The following is a 17791-nucleotide window of genomic DNA, read 5'->3' as shown; positions in this document are numbered from 1 at the left end:
TACTACCAATTAAGCATATTAGGTGATGTGCATCTCTGTAATGAGAAGGGGTGTGGTCTAATGACATCAACACCCTATATCAGGTGTCCATAATTATTAGGCAACATCCTTCCTTTGGCAAACCGGGTCAAAAGAAGGACTCGACAGGCTCAGAAAAGTCAAAAATAGTGAGATATCTTGCAGAGGGATGCAGCAGTCTCAAAATTGCAAAGCTTCTGAAGCGTGATCATCGAACAATCAAGCGTTTCATTCAAAATAGTCAACAGGGTCGCAAGAAGTGTGTGGAAAAACCAAGGCGCAAAATAACTGCCCATGAACTGAGAAAAGTCAAGCGTGCAGCTGCCAAGATGCCACTTGCCACCAGTTTGGCCATATTTCAGAGCTGCAACATCACTGGAGTGCCCAAAAGCACAAGGTGTGCAATACTCAGAGACATGGCCAAGGTAAGAAAGGCTGAAAGACGACCACCACTGAACAAGACACACAAGCTGAAACGTCAAGACTGGGCCAAGAAATATCTCAAGACTGGTTTTTCTAAGGTTTTATGGACTGATGAAATGAGAGTGAGTCTTGATGAGCCAGATGGATGGGCCCGTGGCTGGATTGGTAAAGGGCAGAGAGCTCCAGTCCCACTCAGACGCCAGCAAGGTGGAGGTGGAGTACTGGTTTGGGCTGGTATCATCAAAGATGAGCTTGTGGGGCCTTTTCAGGTTGAGGATGGAGTCAAGCTCAACTCCCAGTCCTACTGCCAGTTTCTGGAAGACACCTTCTTCAAGCAGTGGTACAGGAAGAAGTCAGCATCCTTCAAGAAAAACATGATTTTCATGCAGGACAATGCTCCATCACACGTGTCCAAGTACTCCACAGCGTGGCTGGCAAGAAAGGGTATAAAAGAAGAAAAACTAATGACATGGCCTCCTTGTTCACCTGATCTGAACCCCATTGAGAACCTGTGGTCCATCATCAAATGTGAGATTTACAAGGAGGGAAAACAGTACACCTCTCTGAACAGTGTCTGGGAGGCTGTGGTTGCTGCTGCACGCAATGTTGATGGTGAACAGATCAAAACACTGACAGAATCCATGGATGGCAGGCTTTTGAGTGTCCTTGCAAAGAAAGGTGGCTATATTGGTCGCTGATTTGTTTTTGTTTTGTTTTTGAATGTCAGAAATGTATATTTGTGAATGTGGAGATGTTATATTGGTTTCACTGGTAAAAATCAATAATTGAAATGGGTATATATTTGTTTTTTGTTAAGTTGCCTAATAATTCTGCACAGTAATAGTCACCTGCACACACAGATATCCCCCTAAAATAGCTAAAACTAAAAACAAACTAAAAACTACTTCCAAAAACATCCAGCTTTGATATTAATGAGTTTTTTGGGTTCATTGAGAACATGGTTGTTGTTCAATAATAACATTATTCCTCAAAAATACAACTTGCCTAATAATTCTGCACTCCCTGTATAATAATTTCTGTCTTTCATCAATTGGATCCCATTCCTATAAGACTGTTAAAAACGTTGTACCATTAAGTAATGCTTCAGTTTTAAATTGGAACAATTAATCTGTTAACAGGATATGTGCAACAACCTTTCACAGTGGCTGGCAAACAGGGAAATGAATCATGTCTGTGTTTTCCTGAATTTCAGTTTCTACCACGTTGGCAGCTTACTCAAAAGTGGAAGCCAGTTTGCACCATTTCAATTCAACATGAAACTTTAATGTGGTTTAGACCTCCAGTCACCATAGTCCAAAATGACTTGTTCAAGGCTACAAAGTTTTGCAAGTACAAGTGTTTCAGCTACAGTTGTGATTACATAAAGAAATGAATGGCTCATGCACTGCAGTAATGAGCTAAGGCTTTAGAGCAGGCCATTATTATTCCCATTGGGGAGGCTCGGTAACAGAAGATGTGATTTAGGGGAAGGTTATTTGGTGTTGGGAAGATGAGTCAGCCATTCCCAACTTTTACATTGTACAGGGTTACTCAGAACCCTTTTTTGTACGTAAACAAAACCAGTAAGTGAAAGAAAAAGTAACAAGCGAGAGGTTCAAATGGGACCCAAACCAGGATCTCCATCTCAGAATCTCTGTCAGACATGGGTGAGACACAGAATCCAAGCAGAGGAAAAGGTGAGTCTAAAACTTAATAATTTAAATTATATTAAAAATTTACTTTACAATATAAAGTGCTTTTTGATAATTGTGACTGAGTCCTAAATAAATATAAACTGTAGCTGAAACTGAATTTAAATGTAGGCCTGGTTGATTGTAATATATTTAATGTAACCAAGACATGCATAATTGGATTACAAAAAAGTGAATATATTCCACTCTCATTACATTTAAATATTACTTACATTGTCTCTTTAAAATATGACAGATGACAAATATTAAAATATTATTTATGATATATATACACGACACTGATGTTTTATGTGATAAATTGCGATGACCTACTGTAAGTGCCAATTGTGGAAGATGAAATTCTCCCAAGGTGCCGAAAGTAAAGAAATTTAAAAAATATTATGTTAAAAGTTTCAGTACTGATTTATCATTTTTTACTCAAGTAATGGTAAAAGACATACAGACTCTGAAATGTACTCAAAGTTAAAAGAAGTTTTTTCAGGGACATTTCCACCAGCTATTTTTTTTTAAAAGCTAACTAAACCTCATGTTTTATTTATAATAAAATAATAATACAATGAAATATAAACATCATTTTTAAAAACTGAATGAACTGACAAAACTTAAACATCCTTTTTGTAAAACACAAGCAGAGAAAAAAAACACTTCTTCTTTTTTAAAGAAAAAAGGTCATTGCGTTGTAGGCCACTGACTGCCTCCAAACCTAATTATCTTTGGCTGTCATGGTTCATTTCCATGTCTGATACCCTTTATGTAACCTAACACTGTCCATGAGCCCCACAGCTGCTCTGCACCAGTCCAGTACTCCAAACGTACAGGTGCAACATGCCATAAGCTCCCTTTCTATACAACATTTGAAGAACATGCAAGTTAATATAGTTCAATCTCTTTTGTAGGATGTATCACAATATGAAAAAAATAACTTCACGTCTTGTACAGATCCAGTGTCTGACAAACTCTAAAAAGAATGAGGACCTAATATTTAAGCTTTAAATTTGGGGTTTATCAAATGTCACTGAGCAGTCCTTAACTTTAAAATATAACATTTCTCTGTTCTGTCTTTCTTATCTTTCTCCATCTGCGAAGTCCTCTCCCATTCTTTTTTCTCCCTGTGAAACACACTAGCTGTTCGTTTAGCTAGCAGACACACAGTGCAGCAATCTGAACACAAATTGTTTTGTTTTGAACAGATTGTTTGCTGATATTTGTTGAGAAATGTTTTGAAATGTTTGTTGAATTTAAAATTATCTGTAACTTTGAAATAAGTTACTTCCTTTATGCTTGCTTCTCTTCTGTAGCACTAGCTTTATGCTGAAATATTGTACAAGTTATGGGCATCTGCTCAAAAATTACAGTTTTTGCCCATTTAATCCCTGATTATTGCGCTATAAATGCTGTATAAATTGTTTGGTTTTTTTTGTTTTTGTTTTTGCTTTGTTTTTTTGCTTCGTAAATCTCATTGTGTGTTATAAACCCTGGAAATGGATAGACAATCAGGATTTTGTTTTATGTATTTTTCCTGCCATTTAGGTTTAAATTGATTTGATGTCTAGAATATGAATATGAATATGAATATGTTGAGTGACTAACAATTTCCCTCAAATGCATTAAACCAAAAGTAATGAGCCTGTTGTGAAAATTCAGAATGCAGATATGTATCAGCCACCCGGACAGCTGCAGCAACAATCGGTTTGCATAACCAAAGATTTTCTGCACAAACTGTCAGAAACCGTCTGCATGCTTGTCGTCCTCATCAAGGTTGTCATCGTAACCGACTTGAGCGGGCAAACACACATCGATTTGGCACGTTGGAGAGGCATTCTGTTTACAGATGAGTTTTCACTGTTTAGGGCAGATAGCAGACAGCGTGTGTGGTGTCGTGTGAGTGGTTTGCTGATGTCAGCGTTGTGGATCGAGTGGCCCATGGTGGCGGTGGGATTCTGGCATGAGCAGGCGTATGCTATGGACAACGAACACAGGTGTATTTTCTTGATGGCATTTTACCGTACCGTGACAAGATCCTGAGGCCCATTGTTAAGCCATTCATGCACGACCATCACCTCATGTTGCAGCATGATAACGCACGGCCCCATATTGCAAGGATCTGTAGGCAATTCCTGGAAGCTGAAAACATCCCAGTTCTTGCATGGCCAGCATACTCACCAGACATGTCACCCAATGAGCATGTTTGGGATGCTCTGGATGGGTGCATAGGTGTGAGGAGAAAGTTATTAGAAGACAAAGAAATTCGGAACTCAGATATCTATTTTACATGCGCATGGGCGGTCAATGGTCCAATCTGCTTTGCACTGATATGCACAACAGATGAGACACAGAAAAACCGCCCAGGGCTTTCAGAGCTTTCTTTATTTATCCTTCAAAGAGGTAGGAGTGGCATGTTCAGAATACAAAAACATTTCCATAAAAGGAGAAAACTGTTCACTTGTCTGCAGAAATAGGAGGTAGCTTGGTATGTATAGAAAATTCAGACATTCCCATAAAAGGAGAGAGAGAGAGAGAGACCGTTAGTTTGTCCGTTAACACAGGATGTAGTATCATATGTCACGCATTCTTCTGCTCTTATGGCTTCACTCTCTTTTGCTGTGGTGGTTCCAATTCACAAGCTCCTCTTCCTTTAAATGAAGCTACAACTAAACCTAATTCACAAAATTAAAAATCTTTCATCAATAGGACAGCGTGTTCCAGTTCCTGCCAATATTCAGCAACTTCACACAACTATTGAAGAGGAGTGGACCAACATTCCACAGGCCACGGTCAACAACCTGATCAACTCTATGCGACGGAGATGTGTTGCCCTGCGTGAGGCAAACTAACTGCTTTTCTGTCCCTCTTTGTTGTTGCATGCTGGAAAGTGGTTCTGACACTCACTAGTCCTCAACCTCCTTTCTATCACTTAGCGTACATTCTCAGCTTACTCCGCGCCCTTTCACTCCTAGCATTCAGTGCAATCCTCATCCATGTAGCGGAGGTGGCTGATGTTAGGTCCATTCTTTAGTCAGTATTAGTTGCCAGTCTTGTTGATGATCTGGCTTAAATGATTCAGACCTATGCAAAACAGCAGTGAGGACAGAGCGTCTCCTGGATAATTTCCACTTGTGATGGCAACTTGCAGAATTGGCTTGAAGTTGTCCTCTAGTGTTGTTGACCACATCCCCACTGAGTTACTGATGAAGGCTCTTAGGGTCCCATTGAGCTTGTACAGTCTGAGGCATTCCAGGATCCATGTGTGAGTCATTGATCATAGGCTTTCTTGTAGTCAATCCAGATGGTGAACAGGTTAGTCAGCCTGGTCTTACAATCTCAAGTGTCCAACTGTTCATGTTTGATTCCCTTTCTTGGATGTCTGCCACTGTGACAGTTACTGGATCCTGTTCAGGGAGGTTACTATGGTCTGCTCTTAGATCCACTAGCCACTGTTGTTGTGTGTTGCATACCTCTCCCATATGGTCTTCCAGTATTGTTCCATCTCCAGCCTTGTTGGGGCTTTTCTGTTATTGTTCTCCTATCACAGAGTACACCTTCAATGGTTGAATGGAAAACAGCTGATCTATTTTCCTGCCTTCTGTCTCTCTGGTATACCACTTCAAGTGGCTGAGCAAGGGTGTAACTTTGTTTGGTCAGGTACACGCAACTTGTTGTACTTCTTAGGCACCCTTTTTTCATCACACCTGTCTGCAGTTCCAATAGTTCTCCAGAAACTTTCCTGCTGCCTTGGTCTTTGCCTCTAGTCTCCTTTTTTATGGAGGGCACTGCTCCTTGTAGATCAATTGGTTGGTTTCTTGATGATTGGGGTAGGGATTGTCCATGATGGTGCAAACACCTTTTCTAGTAGACTCCCAGAGGGTACTTTACGTAGTCTTGATAGTTGGTCATGGAGGATGTATGTTTCTTTAATGTACGACCTGTTTCTGGGGTTTGATACTTAATCTTGGAGGGTGGGGATGAAGACAGCTTTCCCCTGACCTGACGTCCTGTTATGTATTTTATATACAGTTAAAGGAACAATTATTCCTCAGAGTATAGCCTCAATTCAGTTAAACGTTTGGGATACTGATCTGGTCAGTTAGGAGCTGAATCAGTTCCAGCTTCTCTGTGTATATATAGTATATATTATTAGTATATATTATTCTCAGTGCTTTCAATAGATAAAATAAAAAAAAATTAATCTCAAAATTTTCTGTAATTAATCATGATTAATAGAAATTACTTGATCAATAGCCTGGTTACAATAACAATGATTTTTTCAACTTCATATTTAGGCTTCTAACAGACATTTATGCAATATAATGAACTAAATGCAGAATAAACACAAAGAATTTATGCTTAAATTCAAAGATAATTTGAATAGTTTTCTTCAATCTTTTAACACAGGTTCTCTCCTGTGAAATACAACTTTTTAAAAAACCTATATACTAATAGGTATGTATACACTAATATACAATATATTATTAGTGCTGTCAAACAATTAAAATGTTTAATCAGATTTGTCACAGGGTTACAGTGGATTAATTTTGATTAATCACAATTAAATATCATTCATTTTTATTCTATATTAATCACATTTCATTTTGCATGAGCAAACAGACTAGGAAAAAAAAGGGGAAATATAAGCACTTACTTCCGGTGCTCCCTGTGCGTGGCAGCCTGTTACAGCAGCTCAGCTCATTCTGAGCTTCTTTCTTATCTCCTCGTTATTTTCTCATAATTTTTTGTAACTAAAGTTTTAGCAATTAGATTCTGCAATCATGGAGTACCGTTTTGTGCTAGTCTTGGTTGTCTTTCTCTATTTTTTTCCACCTTTTTCACCCGTGTCTGGGAACCCAGCACATGGATCCTTTGTTTACAGTAGGGATCAACTGTTAGCGCTGCGTCCCGCAGCGGAGCTGCTGGCGGACAGACACGACATTCCCAGCGAGCTGAGGAGGAAAAGACGTGGGTGTCGTGCTGGGAGGGAGCGCCTTCGCCCAAGAAGGAAGCATTATAGACCATCTCTCCCTTCTGCAATCACTGGAAATGTAAGATCGCTGCCCAATAAGATGGATGAGCTCACGTTGCTAACCTGGTCACAGAGGGAATACCGGTAATGTAGCATCATGCTAACGGAGTCCTGGCTAACATCGCTAACTATGGACACAAGCGTGATTGTACCTGGATTCCAGCTGCTACGGGCGGACAGGACGAGAGAAAGCAGGAAGACGAAAGGAGGGGGATTGGCAGTGTTTGTGAATGACAGAGGGTGTAACCCCAGACACATCACTGTGAAAGAGAAACTCTGTAGCAGAGACATTGAACTGTTAGCTGTTAGCATGCGTCCATACTACCTCCCCCGGCATACCCCCCCCCCAACCAACGCGGATTCAGCCTGTTACTCTCTCCACTCTGTGGTCAGCAGACTGCAAACACAATCTCTGAGAGCCCTTCTCCTAACATCATGGGACTTTAATCATGTCTCACTGGACTCCACACTGCCCACCTTCACCCAGTATGTGACCTGCCCAACCACAGACAATAAAACACTGAATTTACTGTACACCAATGCAGAAGAGGAATACAGTCCATCACTTCTCCCTTCGCTGGGCAGATCTGATCACAACCTGGTGCACCTTGTCCCTGGTTATGAGCCCTTAGTGCGCAGGGAGCCACCAGCCAACCGCACAGTGCAGAGATGGTCAGAGGAAGGCGAGGAGGCTCTTAAGGATTGTTTTGAGTCGACTGTGTGGGAGGTGATCTGTGTTGACCACGGAGAGGACATCGACAGCCTTGTGACCTGCAATATGGACTATATTAACTTCTGTGTGGATAACACTGCACCCACCAGGACTGTGCGGAGTTTCTCCAACAACAAACTGTGGATTACCCCAGAAATTAAAGCGTCCTCAAGCAGAAGAGGAGGGCCTTCAAATCCAGAGACAAAGAGGAGTTGAAAAGGGTGCAGAGAGAGCTGAGGGGACTGATAAGGAATGGGAAGGACGGCTATAGACAGAAGATGGAGAACCAGCTTCAACAAAACAACGTTGGTGAAGTCTGGAGAGGCCTCAGAACCATCTCAGGCCACAAACATCGGAACTCTCTGCCTGGGAGGGATGTGAGGTGGGCAAATGAACTGAATCGTTTCTTCAACAGATTTGATTCATATATGAGACAGTCTCCAACATCGGCTGCAGACTCACCCACCCCCACTGCTGGGGGTTCCACATCTGACACCTCAGGCACTTCACACCTCCTCTACCCACCCTGCTCACTCCTCCCCACCCCCAACAACAGCATCCAATACACACTCAACACAAGGCTCCAGCCTGTCTCTCTCAGCCACCCAGGTTAGGAGGGAACTGAGGAGGATTAAAGCCAAGAAGGCAGCGGGTCCAGATGGCATTAGCACAAGGGTCTTCAGGTTCTGTGCAGACCAACTGTGTGGGGTGATGGAGCACCTCTTCAACCTGAGCCTGAGGCTGGAGAGAGTCCCACAGCTCTGGAAAACCTCCTGTGTTGTACCAGTGCCAAAGACTTCACCCCCTATGGACTTCAACAGCTATAGGCCGGTGGCTCTGACATCCCACCCATTAAAAAACCTGGAGCGGCTGGTCCTGGCTCAGCTTCGGCGCCTGGTGAGCTCATCACTGGACCCACTTCAGTTGGCCTACCAGCCTGTAATTGGAGCGGATGATGCCGTCATTCACCTTCTACATTGTTCCCTCTCTCACCTGGAGACCGCTGGGAGCACTGTGAGGATCATGTTCTTTGATTTCTCCAGTGCCTTCAACACCATTCTTCCCACAGTCCTGAAGGACAAGCTGGAGAACTCTGGAGTGGACCATCACCTCACTACCTGGATTCTGGACTACCTCACTGACCAACCACAGTGTGTGAGAATTCAGGGCTGTGTGTCGGACAGGGTCGTCTGCAGTACATGGGCCCCACAAGGGAACGGTTCTGGCACCGTTCCTCTTCACCATCTACACAGCAGACTTCTCCCACAACTCCACCCAGTGCTTCCTGCAGGAGTTCTCTGACCACTTGCCAATAGTCGGCCTCATCACTGATGGGGACGACAGGGAGTACAGAGAACTGACCCATGGTTTCACCAGGTGGTGATCAGTTGACAGCTTAGCCCATCTCTTTACCCGAGTGTCCAAAACATATGGCCTTGGGTTTGGTGATACGATTACAAAATTGATCATCAAGCTGCAGCCTAGAGTGTCCTGGGGCCACGTGCACTTATGGACACTCTTATGTTCGAACATGGTGTTCTTTATGGTCAAACTGTGGTTTGCACAGAAGTCTAATGACAAAACATCGCTCGGTTCAGATCCAGGAGGCTGTTCCTCCCCATCATACCCATCCAGGTCTCACTGCCATTGCCCACTTGAGCACTGAAGTCTCCCAGTAGGACAACAGAGTCCCCCAGGCGGGGCACCCAGCGAACATCACAAAACAGACATCAGTGATAGGTTAGGCATTAGAGGGTTAAAGGCCTACAAACAAAAGCCTACAAACAACATAATTTCACATCCACATTTTATATACAGACTGTGTTCAAAGTGGGTTTGATCACATGTTTGATCACATAAAAGAAGCTGAGTGGTCACATTGTATTTATGACCACATGTTTTTATTCATGTAGGACCATCATCTGTTTTGGAGGTGGCTGCTCTGGGTCAACCTTTCAGTTTAGGGATGCTCTATGATGCCCGGAGAGGGAAACTCATCCCAGGTAAAATGTGATTTGTTGTTCAAGCAATCAGCCGTATGGCCAGCAAAAACCCACACTAATTTGTTTCTTAAATGACCTATCTACTTATAGGGTAAGTAGATGCATCAAAGAAATATTTGCAATCAGCAATGAAATATTGATGACCATTTAATGAAAATACTGTATGAAGAAAATAATAGTAAAATGAAAAGGGTGAGTAAAAAAAGGAGCAAAAAAACCCTTTAAAGAACAGACAACCTTAAGATTAATTCATTTGGAAATCTCTGAAAGAACAGAATAGATTCTGTCTCAAAAAAAACATTAATAGAATAAAAACTTTGAAGCATGTTTTTTGCAGAGTAAAAACCATGAGATTTCTAACTCTCTAGAGCTTTATGAGTGTTACAGTTTCACTAAAAGTGTTTTGAAATTAAGTTTTACATTTTTTAGTACATTTCAAATACAATTTTAATCTATTTTGTTTCTAAACTTTCTAAAGACTTTTTTTTCCATTTTGTGGATTTCGTGTCTTAAAGGTGTCACACTGTGGAATAGTAAAACTCTGCAGAAGAAGCCAGTGGAGCATAATCAGCACAGCAGTGAATTTCACATCAATGCAACGGATTCCATTGAAAAAAAGTCGGCACTGCTGGATGTTAATGGTTCTCTGAAGGCCAGTTTCCTGGGTGGACTCATTGAAGTTGAAGGATCAGCCAAGTATCTGAATGATAGGAAGAAATCACATCATCAGTGTCGAGTCACACTTCAGTACAAAGCTACCACCAAATTCAAACAGCTGATATTGACTCCTGATGAAACCAAAAACTCTCAAGAAGCAAAAAATGTGAAACGCTTGGCGACACATGTAGTCACAGGAATCCTTTATGGAGCAAATGCTTTCTTTGTGTTTGACAGTGAGAAGTTAGATGATAGCAACATTCAAGCCATCGAGGGCAGCATGCAAGCAGTGATAAAGAAGATCCCCTCATTTAATGTTGACGGGAAAGTTGACATCAAGCTGAGTGATGAAGAAAAAGCTGTGACTGATAAATTCACCTGCAAGTTCTATGGAGACTTCATCCTTGAAAGCAACCCTGCAACATTTGAAGATGCAGTGAAGACATACATCCAACTTCCAAAACTACTGGGAGAAAACAGAGAAAACTGTGTTCCACTGAAGGTCACACTGATGCCTCTAAAGAAATTCCATCCAAAAGCTGCTTACATGATAAGCAGTGGATTTATTAGTAAGGCTGAAGATACCTTACAGGAGCTTCATAACCTTGACATAAGATGCAATGATCTGCTGGAGGACAGAGTGGTGAGAAGCTTTCCACAGATACAAGAAAAGTTGGGCAGATTCAAGAAGCTCTGTCAGTATTTCAGATCTTCACTCCAGGAAACAATAGCAGAGAAACTTCCCTCCATCAGGGCAGGTGAGGAAAATGAGCAGGAATTAGTGGAAGTGTTTGATGACAGAGACAAGTCACCGTTCAGTCAGGAGAAATTAACCAAGTGGATCAAAGATGAAGAGAGAGAAGTCACCATCATCAGGTACTTTGTAGACATGATGGAGGGAGCAAAGATCATCTCAGATCAGTCTGAGCTGGACAGAGAGGTGTTTAAACCAGGAGTAGAGGAAGTTCTCTGCTTTGTTTTCACCTCCCTGAAATCCATTGACCCATATCTGCAGAACATGTCTGACTACTTGGAGAAAAAGAAACTGGAAGGTACTGATGGTAACACTCCACCTACCCAGGACCAATGGTACTTCTCAGATGACGTGATAAAGCAGATGACAGAAAAGGCCAAAGTTGTCCATGACCATGCCAAAGCTCTGAAGACCAAGAACAGTTTCCATTTCCTAGTAGCAGCCATTTCAAATGATAATTACAAGGGAGGAAGTATCTACCACTACAGGAAGAACTTCCTGATCACTGAGAATTTCTCAGGGTGTATATCAATGATGTGGAAAATGAAATGGATAGGAGAGATCTGATGTGGTGTAAGTACTTACAAAATAATATTCTTCCAGGTTCATAGTGTTAAATTTTCAACATGAAATTGCTGATTATTTTATTATATAGGGTCACATTTTTCTCAGGTGGCTGCTAAAACAGTAATTATGTACAGAAAAATATTTCAAGTCAGACTGGTTTCTGTTATTGATATTGTCCATAAACTGTCCTTAAATATATGCCTTTTTAAAATAATTAAAATCTTAACTTCTTAAAATATCTTAAACTTCTCTCATTTCTGTGAAATTTGTCTTTGAGTAAAAACCTTTTCATGCATGTTGAAAGAGTTTTCAGGGGTTCCAAAATCAAACCGTAAAAACCAGTCTACTTGATGCAGAAAAATAATGTACGTCAACAACAATTAATCTGACAGAGTTATAAAGAGCAAAAGTAAAGTAAGCTCCAACTGAATGAGACATGAAGCAACTCCAGGTCAGGGACAAGTTCCAGCTCCAAGTGGAGGAGTTTAAGTATCTAATTCAATTCAATTTTATTTATACTGCGCCAAATCACAACAACAGTCGCCTCAAGATGTTTTATATTGTAAGCTAGACCCTAAAATAACACATAAAGAGAATAAACCCAACAATCATATGACCCCCTATGAGCAGCACTTTGGCGACAGTGGGAAGGAAAAACTCCCTTTTAACAGGAAGAAACCTCCGACAGATCCAGGCTCAGGGAGGGGCGGGGCTCCACCCCTCCCACTCACAGCAGATTGAATTCTTTTTCAGTCACCACTCTCTCCCCCTTGAGGACACTCTCTACCACTTCATCCAAGTTAAACCATAATTCCTCTCACTTTTCAAACTGACATCCACCCTGTGGGACATGCACAGTGACAACATTCAACATCCCTACTTTGATCTCCAGCTTCAAACTCATGATCCTGGCTGGCACTCCCTTCAGCCACACTGTACATAGTCACATACTCTTCCTTCAAAATGACTCGTATTCCATTTCTTTACATTTACATCCCTTTACTAGTCATCGGCCCTGCATTTAAAGTATCTACTTTCCCCTCCAAACTCCTGCCTTTCCTTTTCTCTTATTGCCTCCTAACACACCTTCCACATCTCCTCTTCTTTTGTCTTTGGCCACCAGTAGCAGTTTCCATTGGTACCTTAATAAATAATAATAATATTAATAAATTTTATTCATGAGCGCCTTTCAAGTCACCCAAGGACACTTTACAATAGCATAAAACACATAGTAAAACAATGGCAGAATAAGAACAATAAAACAAAAGCACAAGATAAAATTAACAAACAGTGGGTTCACAGTGAATATGCAGATTTGAACAGATGGACTTTGAGTTGGGATTTAAACTGGGGGAGAGAACCAGTGTTTCTTATTTCTGGGGGTAGAGAGCTCCACAGCCTGGGAGCAGAGGAGCTGAAAGCTCTGCTTCCAATGGTGCTGAGGCAGAAGGAAGGCGCAGCAAGCTGGATAGAAGGAGACGATCGAAGTGAGCGGGTAGAAGAGATGGTGCTTAACAAGTCAGAAAGGTAAGAAGGAGCGAGGTTATGAAGGGCCTTGAAGGTGAGCAGAAGAAGTTTGAATATTATCACAGGGAGCCAGTGAAGTTCCTGAAGGACAGGTGATGTGCTGGTAGGAGGGGCTCTGGTGATAATGTGAGCAGCAGAGTTCTGAACCAGTTGCAGCTTATGGAGGGATTTTTGGGGAAGACCATGCAAAAGAGAATTGCAGTAGTCATATGGGAGGTAACGAGACTGTGGAACAGAATGGACGTAGACTGGGTGGAAAGTGAAGGACGTAATCTCTTAATGCTGCGTAGATGGAAGTAGGCGGAATGGGTGAGATTATTGATGTGAGATTTATAGGAAAGTGGCTGTAGCTCAGGTGGTAGAGCAGGTCATCTACTGATTGGAAGGTTGGTGGTTCGATTCCCGGCTTCCCCTAGTCTGCATGCCAAATATCCTTGGGCAAGATACTAACCCGAAATTGCTCTCCGATGCATTCATTGGAGTATGAATGTGTGTGAATGTCAGTTGTGCTTGTGCGAATGGGTGAATGCACAAGTTGTGTAAAGCGCTTTGAGTGCTCAGAAGAGTGGAAAAGCGCTATATAAGAACCAGTCCATTTACCAAAGTGAACTGTCTAGGATGACACCAAGGCTCTTAACCTGAGGAGAGGGGAAAACTGAGGAGTTATCGATGGTGAGTGAGAAATGGTTCGCCTTCAAAAGGTTGGATTTGGTGCCAATAAGGAGGATCTCAGTTTTATCCTCATTGAGCTTTAGAAAATTAGAGCTAACCCAGGATTTTAATTCGGATAGACATTCTGAAAGGGAGGAAGGTGGGAGGGAGGAATCAGGTCTGCAGGAGAGCTATAACTGGGTGTCATCAGCAAAACAGTGAACCTGAAGATCAAATTTGCGGAAAATGGTACCTAGAGGGAGGATGTATATTATAAAGAGAAGAGGGCCAAAGCTGAGCCTTGAGGTACACCAGAGGTGACGGGGAATAGACGAGAGTGGAATGATCTTAGTTGAATAAACTGGGAACGGTCGAGGAGATATGATTGAAACCAGGCGAGGGGTGTGTCAGAGATGCTGAGAGAAGAAAGTCTGCTTAGAAGTACAGAGTGAGAGATGGTGTCGAAGGCTGAGCTCAGATCTAAAAGGACGAGAATGGTGAGAAGACCAGAGTCAGCTCCGATTAGAAGATCGTTAGTGACTTTAAGTAAAGCAGTTTCTGTACTGTGACATGAGCGAAAACCAGATTGAAATCTCTCGTAGATGTTATTATTAAACAGGTGTAAATGAAGTTGAGCTGCAACCACTTTTTCGAGTATCTTAGAAATGAAGGGTAGATTGGAAATCGGACGGAGGTTGTTAAAGTTGTTAGGATCTAAAGGTTTTTTCAGTATAGGAGTGACTAGAGCAGTCTTGAATAAGGAGGGAACGATACCGGTGGTGAGAGAAGAGTGAATGATAGCAGAAATTAGTGGGAGTAAAGAAGAGAGGCAGGATTTCACAAGCCCCGTGGGCATGGGGTCAAGATGACATGTGGCAGGCTTTGATTTACATATGAACTTGTAAATAGCAGATAAATCAGGAAGATGAAAAGTGGAAAACGGCTCAAAAAGGAGAAAAGGTTCTGGAGAGGGAGTAGACACAACATTTGATCTGAGTTGCTGGTGGATGTTATTGATTTTCATAGTCCAGAACAGCATCAAGGAGTTGCAGGTTTCAGAGGAATAGAAGTGCGGTGGTAAAGCGTTGGGGGGTTGAATTAGTTTGTTGAGAACTGAAAACAAAGTCCTTGCATTACCCTCATAAGAACTGATAATACCAGAGTAGAAGCTTTGTTTGGCCTTACTGATGGAGTCTTGGTGGTATTTATAGATTTCTGAATCAACAGTTAAACCACATTTCTTATATTTACACTCTAGCTGCCGAGCTTTGGCCTTCAGAGCTCGGAGGTCAGAGGTAAACCAGGGAGCAGAGCGAGCGAAGGAAACAGAGTGGATTTTTACAGGAGCCAGAGAATCAAGGACAGTGTGTAGACAATTATTATAATATAATAACAAATCATCAGGAGTAGAATAGAAGTCCTTGATCTGAACATTGTCCAAACTGGTAGTGAGAATGTCCATATCAATGTTCCTGATGTTGCGGAATAAGATGAGACGGGTTGGCTTGGTAGAAGAGCAGTCCTGTTTGTGGCACATTAGTATATGTGAGGGGGCAAACTCCTCAAGATGGGTGGTGACTATGGTCGCCATTTAGAAGTCGGCCATCTTGGATACAACTCTTGCTTTTTCAATAGGAAGAGGGCCATGTGACACATCAAACTTATTGTTAATATCACAAGAAAAACAATGGTGTGCTTGGTTTCAACGTAACTTTATTCTTTCTACCCACCAGCTCGATAGCTGTGTCTGGTGTTGTAGGGAGTTATGAAGTCAGGAAGGCTGTACTGTTTTACGAGTACTCTCTATATCAGGCATATGGCGGGGGAGTACTTAGCACTTAACCTAGCTCAGCTTTCTCACAGTGACAGAAGGGCAATTTCTTGTTGCTTTAGCTGATTTTATGCTAGCCACTGCTAACTGCTACCACTCTTCTTCTGGTAGGTGAGCGTACTGCTTGTCCACTGGCGTAACTCAAACCTTTCTAAAAGAAGTTCAATTTTATTTAATTTACACTGTGCCAAATCAAAACAACAGTTGCTTTAAGGCTCTTTATATTGTAAGGTAATGACCTTAGAATATCACATAAAGATTATACAAATAATACAGAGAAAATCCCAACAATCAGACAAACGCTTTATGAGCAAGCACTTTCGTGAAAGTGAAAACCTGTAACATTATCATGAATGTGAATCTCTTTTTGTCCATCAGATGCCTGTGGTCTCAGTCTGGATCCAAACACAGCACACTGTGAACTCCTTCTGTCTGAAGGAGACAAGGAGGTGACAAGAGGAGAGAAACAGCAATATCCTGACCTTCCTGAGAGATTCAGTGAGGTTCCTCAGATTCTGTGCAGAGAGGAACTGACTGGCCGCTGTTACTGGGAGGTGGAATGCAAAGCTTTTCTTCAAGCTTGCGTGGATGTAGATGTTTGCTACAAACAACTTGAGAGGAAAGGAAACAATGATGCATGCAGGCTTGGAAATAACACTATTTTGTGGTGTTTTACTCACCATCCAGATCAAGGTTCAGGTGAAAACCCTCTAAGTTTCTGTGCAAAACATAATAATGAGTCCAAATATTACCCTGTTCATCCTACTGGCTGTCCCAGACTGGGAGTGTTTCTGGACTGGGTTGCAGGCACTCTGTCCTTTTATTGTGTCTTATCTGACAAACTGAGTCACATTCACAGCTTCAGAACGAAATTCTCTGAGCCTGTTTATCCCGCATTCTTCCTCCACAATCAGCCAGAATTCAGTAATACTGCAGGACTCATGTCTGCTTATTTTTTTATTTTACCTTTTATGATAATAGTGAGGTTTCCAACTTCAGTTAAGCTGATGTTCTAATATGACAATTAAAAATTGCCTTCCACAGCATAACTGGTTTGTATTAACTTTTCTTTCTTTTTGCTCTTCCTGTGATTTAATGTTGAAAAGCTTTTAATGTGTTCACGTTTCGTTGAATCTTGCAGGCATTTTCTTCCAGCTGATGTGAGATTAGAATCCAAGTGATGTAAAAATTATGTGTCTGATATTTTATCCAATGTGTTGTATTTGATCAGCTGAACAGCTGCTTAGAAATTATTCACTTTTATATTTGAAGAATTTTAATTTAGTCTGATTGTTACAGATGACTCTGACTTCACATATTTGATGTGTTCGTATTATATGCTCTTTGATTGTTTGATTGTTATTTAGAGTTTTGACTTTAAGGTTGATGACTGATAACAATTTGTTCTGCATAAGTTGTGATTTTAGGAGGAAACTTGTTAGTTAACCATAAATAAAAAAGTAAAAAGCAGGAATCATATACTATTTATACATTTAGCTATCCATGTGTCCTCAAACATCAATGAAAAATATATGGAAAATGAGTTTGCCTCTTTATTACTATATAGTATAGAGAAAATAAATAATATACTTTTATAAACTAAGATTTTAGACATTTTTATCTGCTGATTGTTTGATTTAACTAATCAATTTTTAAGTCATAAAATGAGGGAAAAATAACTAATTGTAGCTCAGAGTGACATCTATCAGTGACAATTAAAAACAAAAAGATGTTCAGTTCACAGTGAATTCTTCCACAGCATGTCTGTATCCTGTCTTCCTTCTCTCACCCCAACCAATCACAGCAGATGGCCCCGCCCCTCCCTGAGCCTGGTTCTGTCAGAGGTTTCTTCCTGTTAAAAGGGAGTTTTTCCTTCCCACTGTCGCCAAAGTGCTTGCTCGTGATTGTTGGGTTTTTCT

At 41.3% G+C, this 17791-nt stretch overlaps 1 protein-coding gene and 1 pseudogene across 1 annotated transcript; one reads left to right on the top strand and one right to left on the bottom strand.

Moving 5' to 3' along the window:
• Positions 1-3811: 3811 nt before the first annotated feature.
• LOC146627479 (uncharacterized) lies at positions 3812-4914 on the bottom strand (annotated as a pseudogene).
• A 4499-nt stretch (positions 4915-9413) lies between these two features.
• Positions 9414-17036, top strand: LOC146627478 (neoverrucotoxin subunit alpha-like). The gene is given in 6 exon segments (XM_085360296.1): positions 9414-9474; positions 9796-9885; positions 10401-11810; positions 11813-11869; positions 16251-16796; positions 17014-17036. Coding segments are annotated over 6 exon segments (2187 nt in total).
• The last annotated feature ends 755 nt before the right edge of the window (positions 17037-17791 follow it).

Source organism: Diplotaxodon limnothrissa, linkage group LG8 (assembly GCF_057381915.1).
Source record: "Diplotaxodon limnothrissa isolate DT_005_m linkage group LG8, D_limnothrissa_male_GT1.1, whole genome shotgun sequence".
Lineage (NCBI taxonomy): Eukaryota > Metazoa > Chordata > Actinopteri > Cichliformes > Cichlidae > Diplotaxodon > Diplotaxodon limnothrissa.
This window is presented reverse-complemented; position numbering and strand designations above follow the sequence as displayed.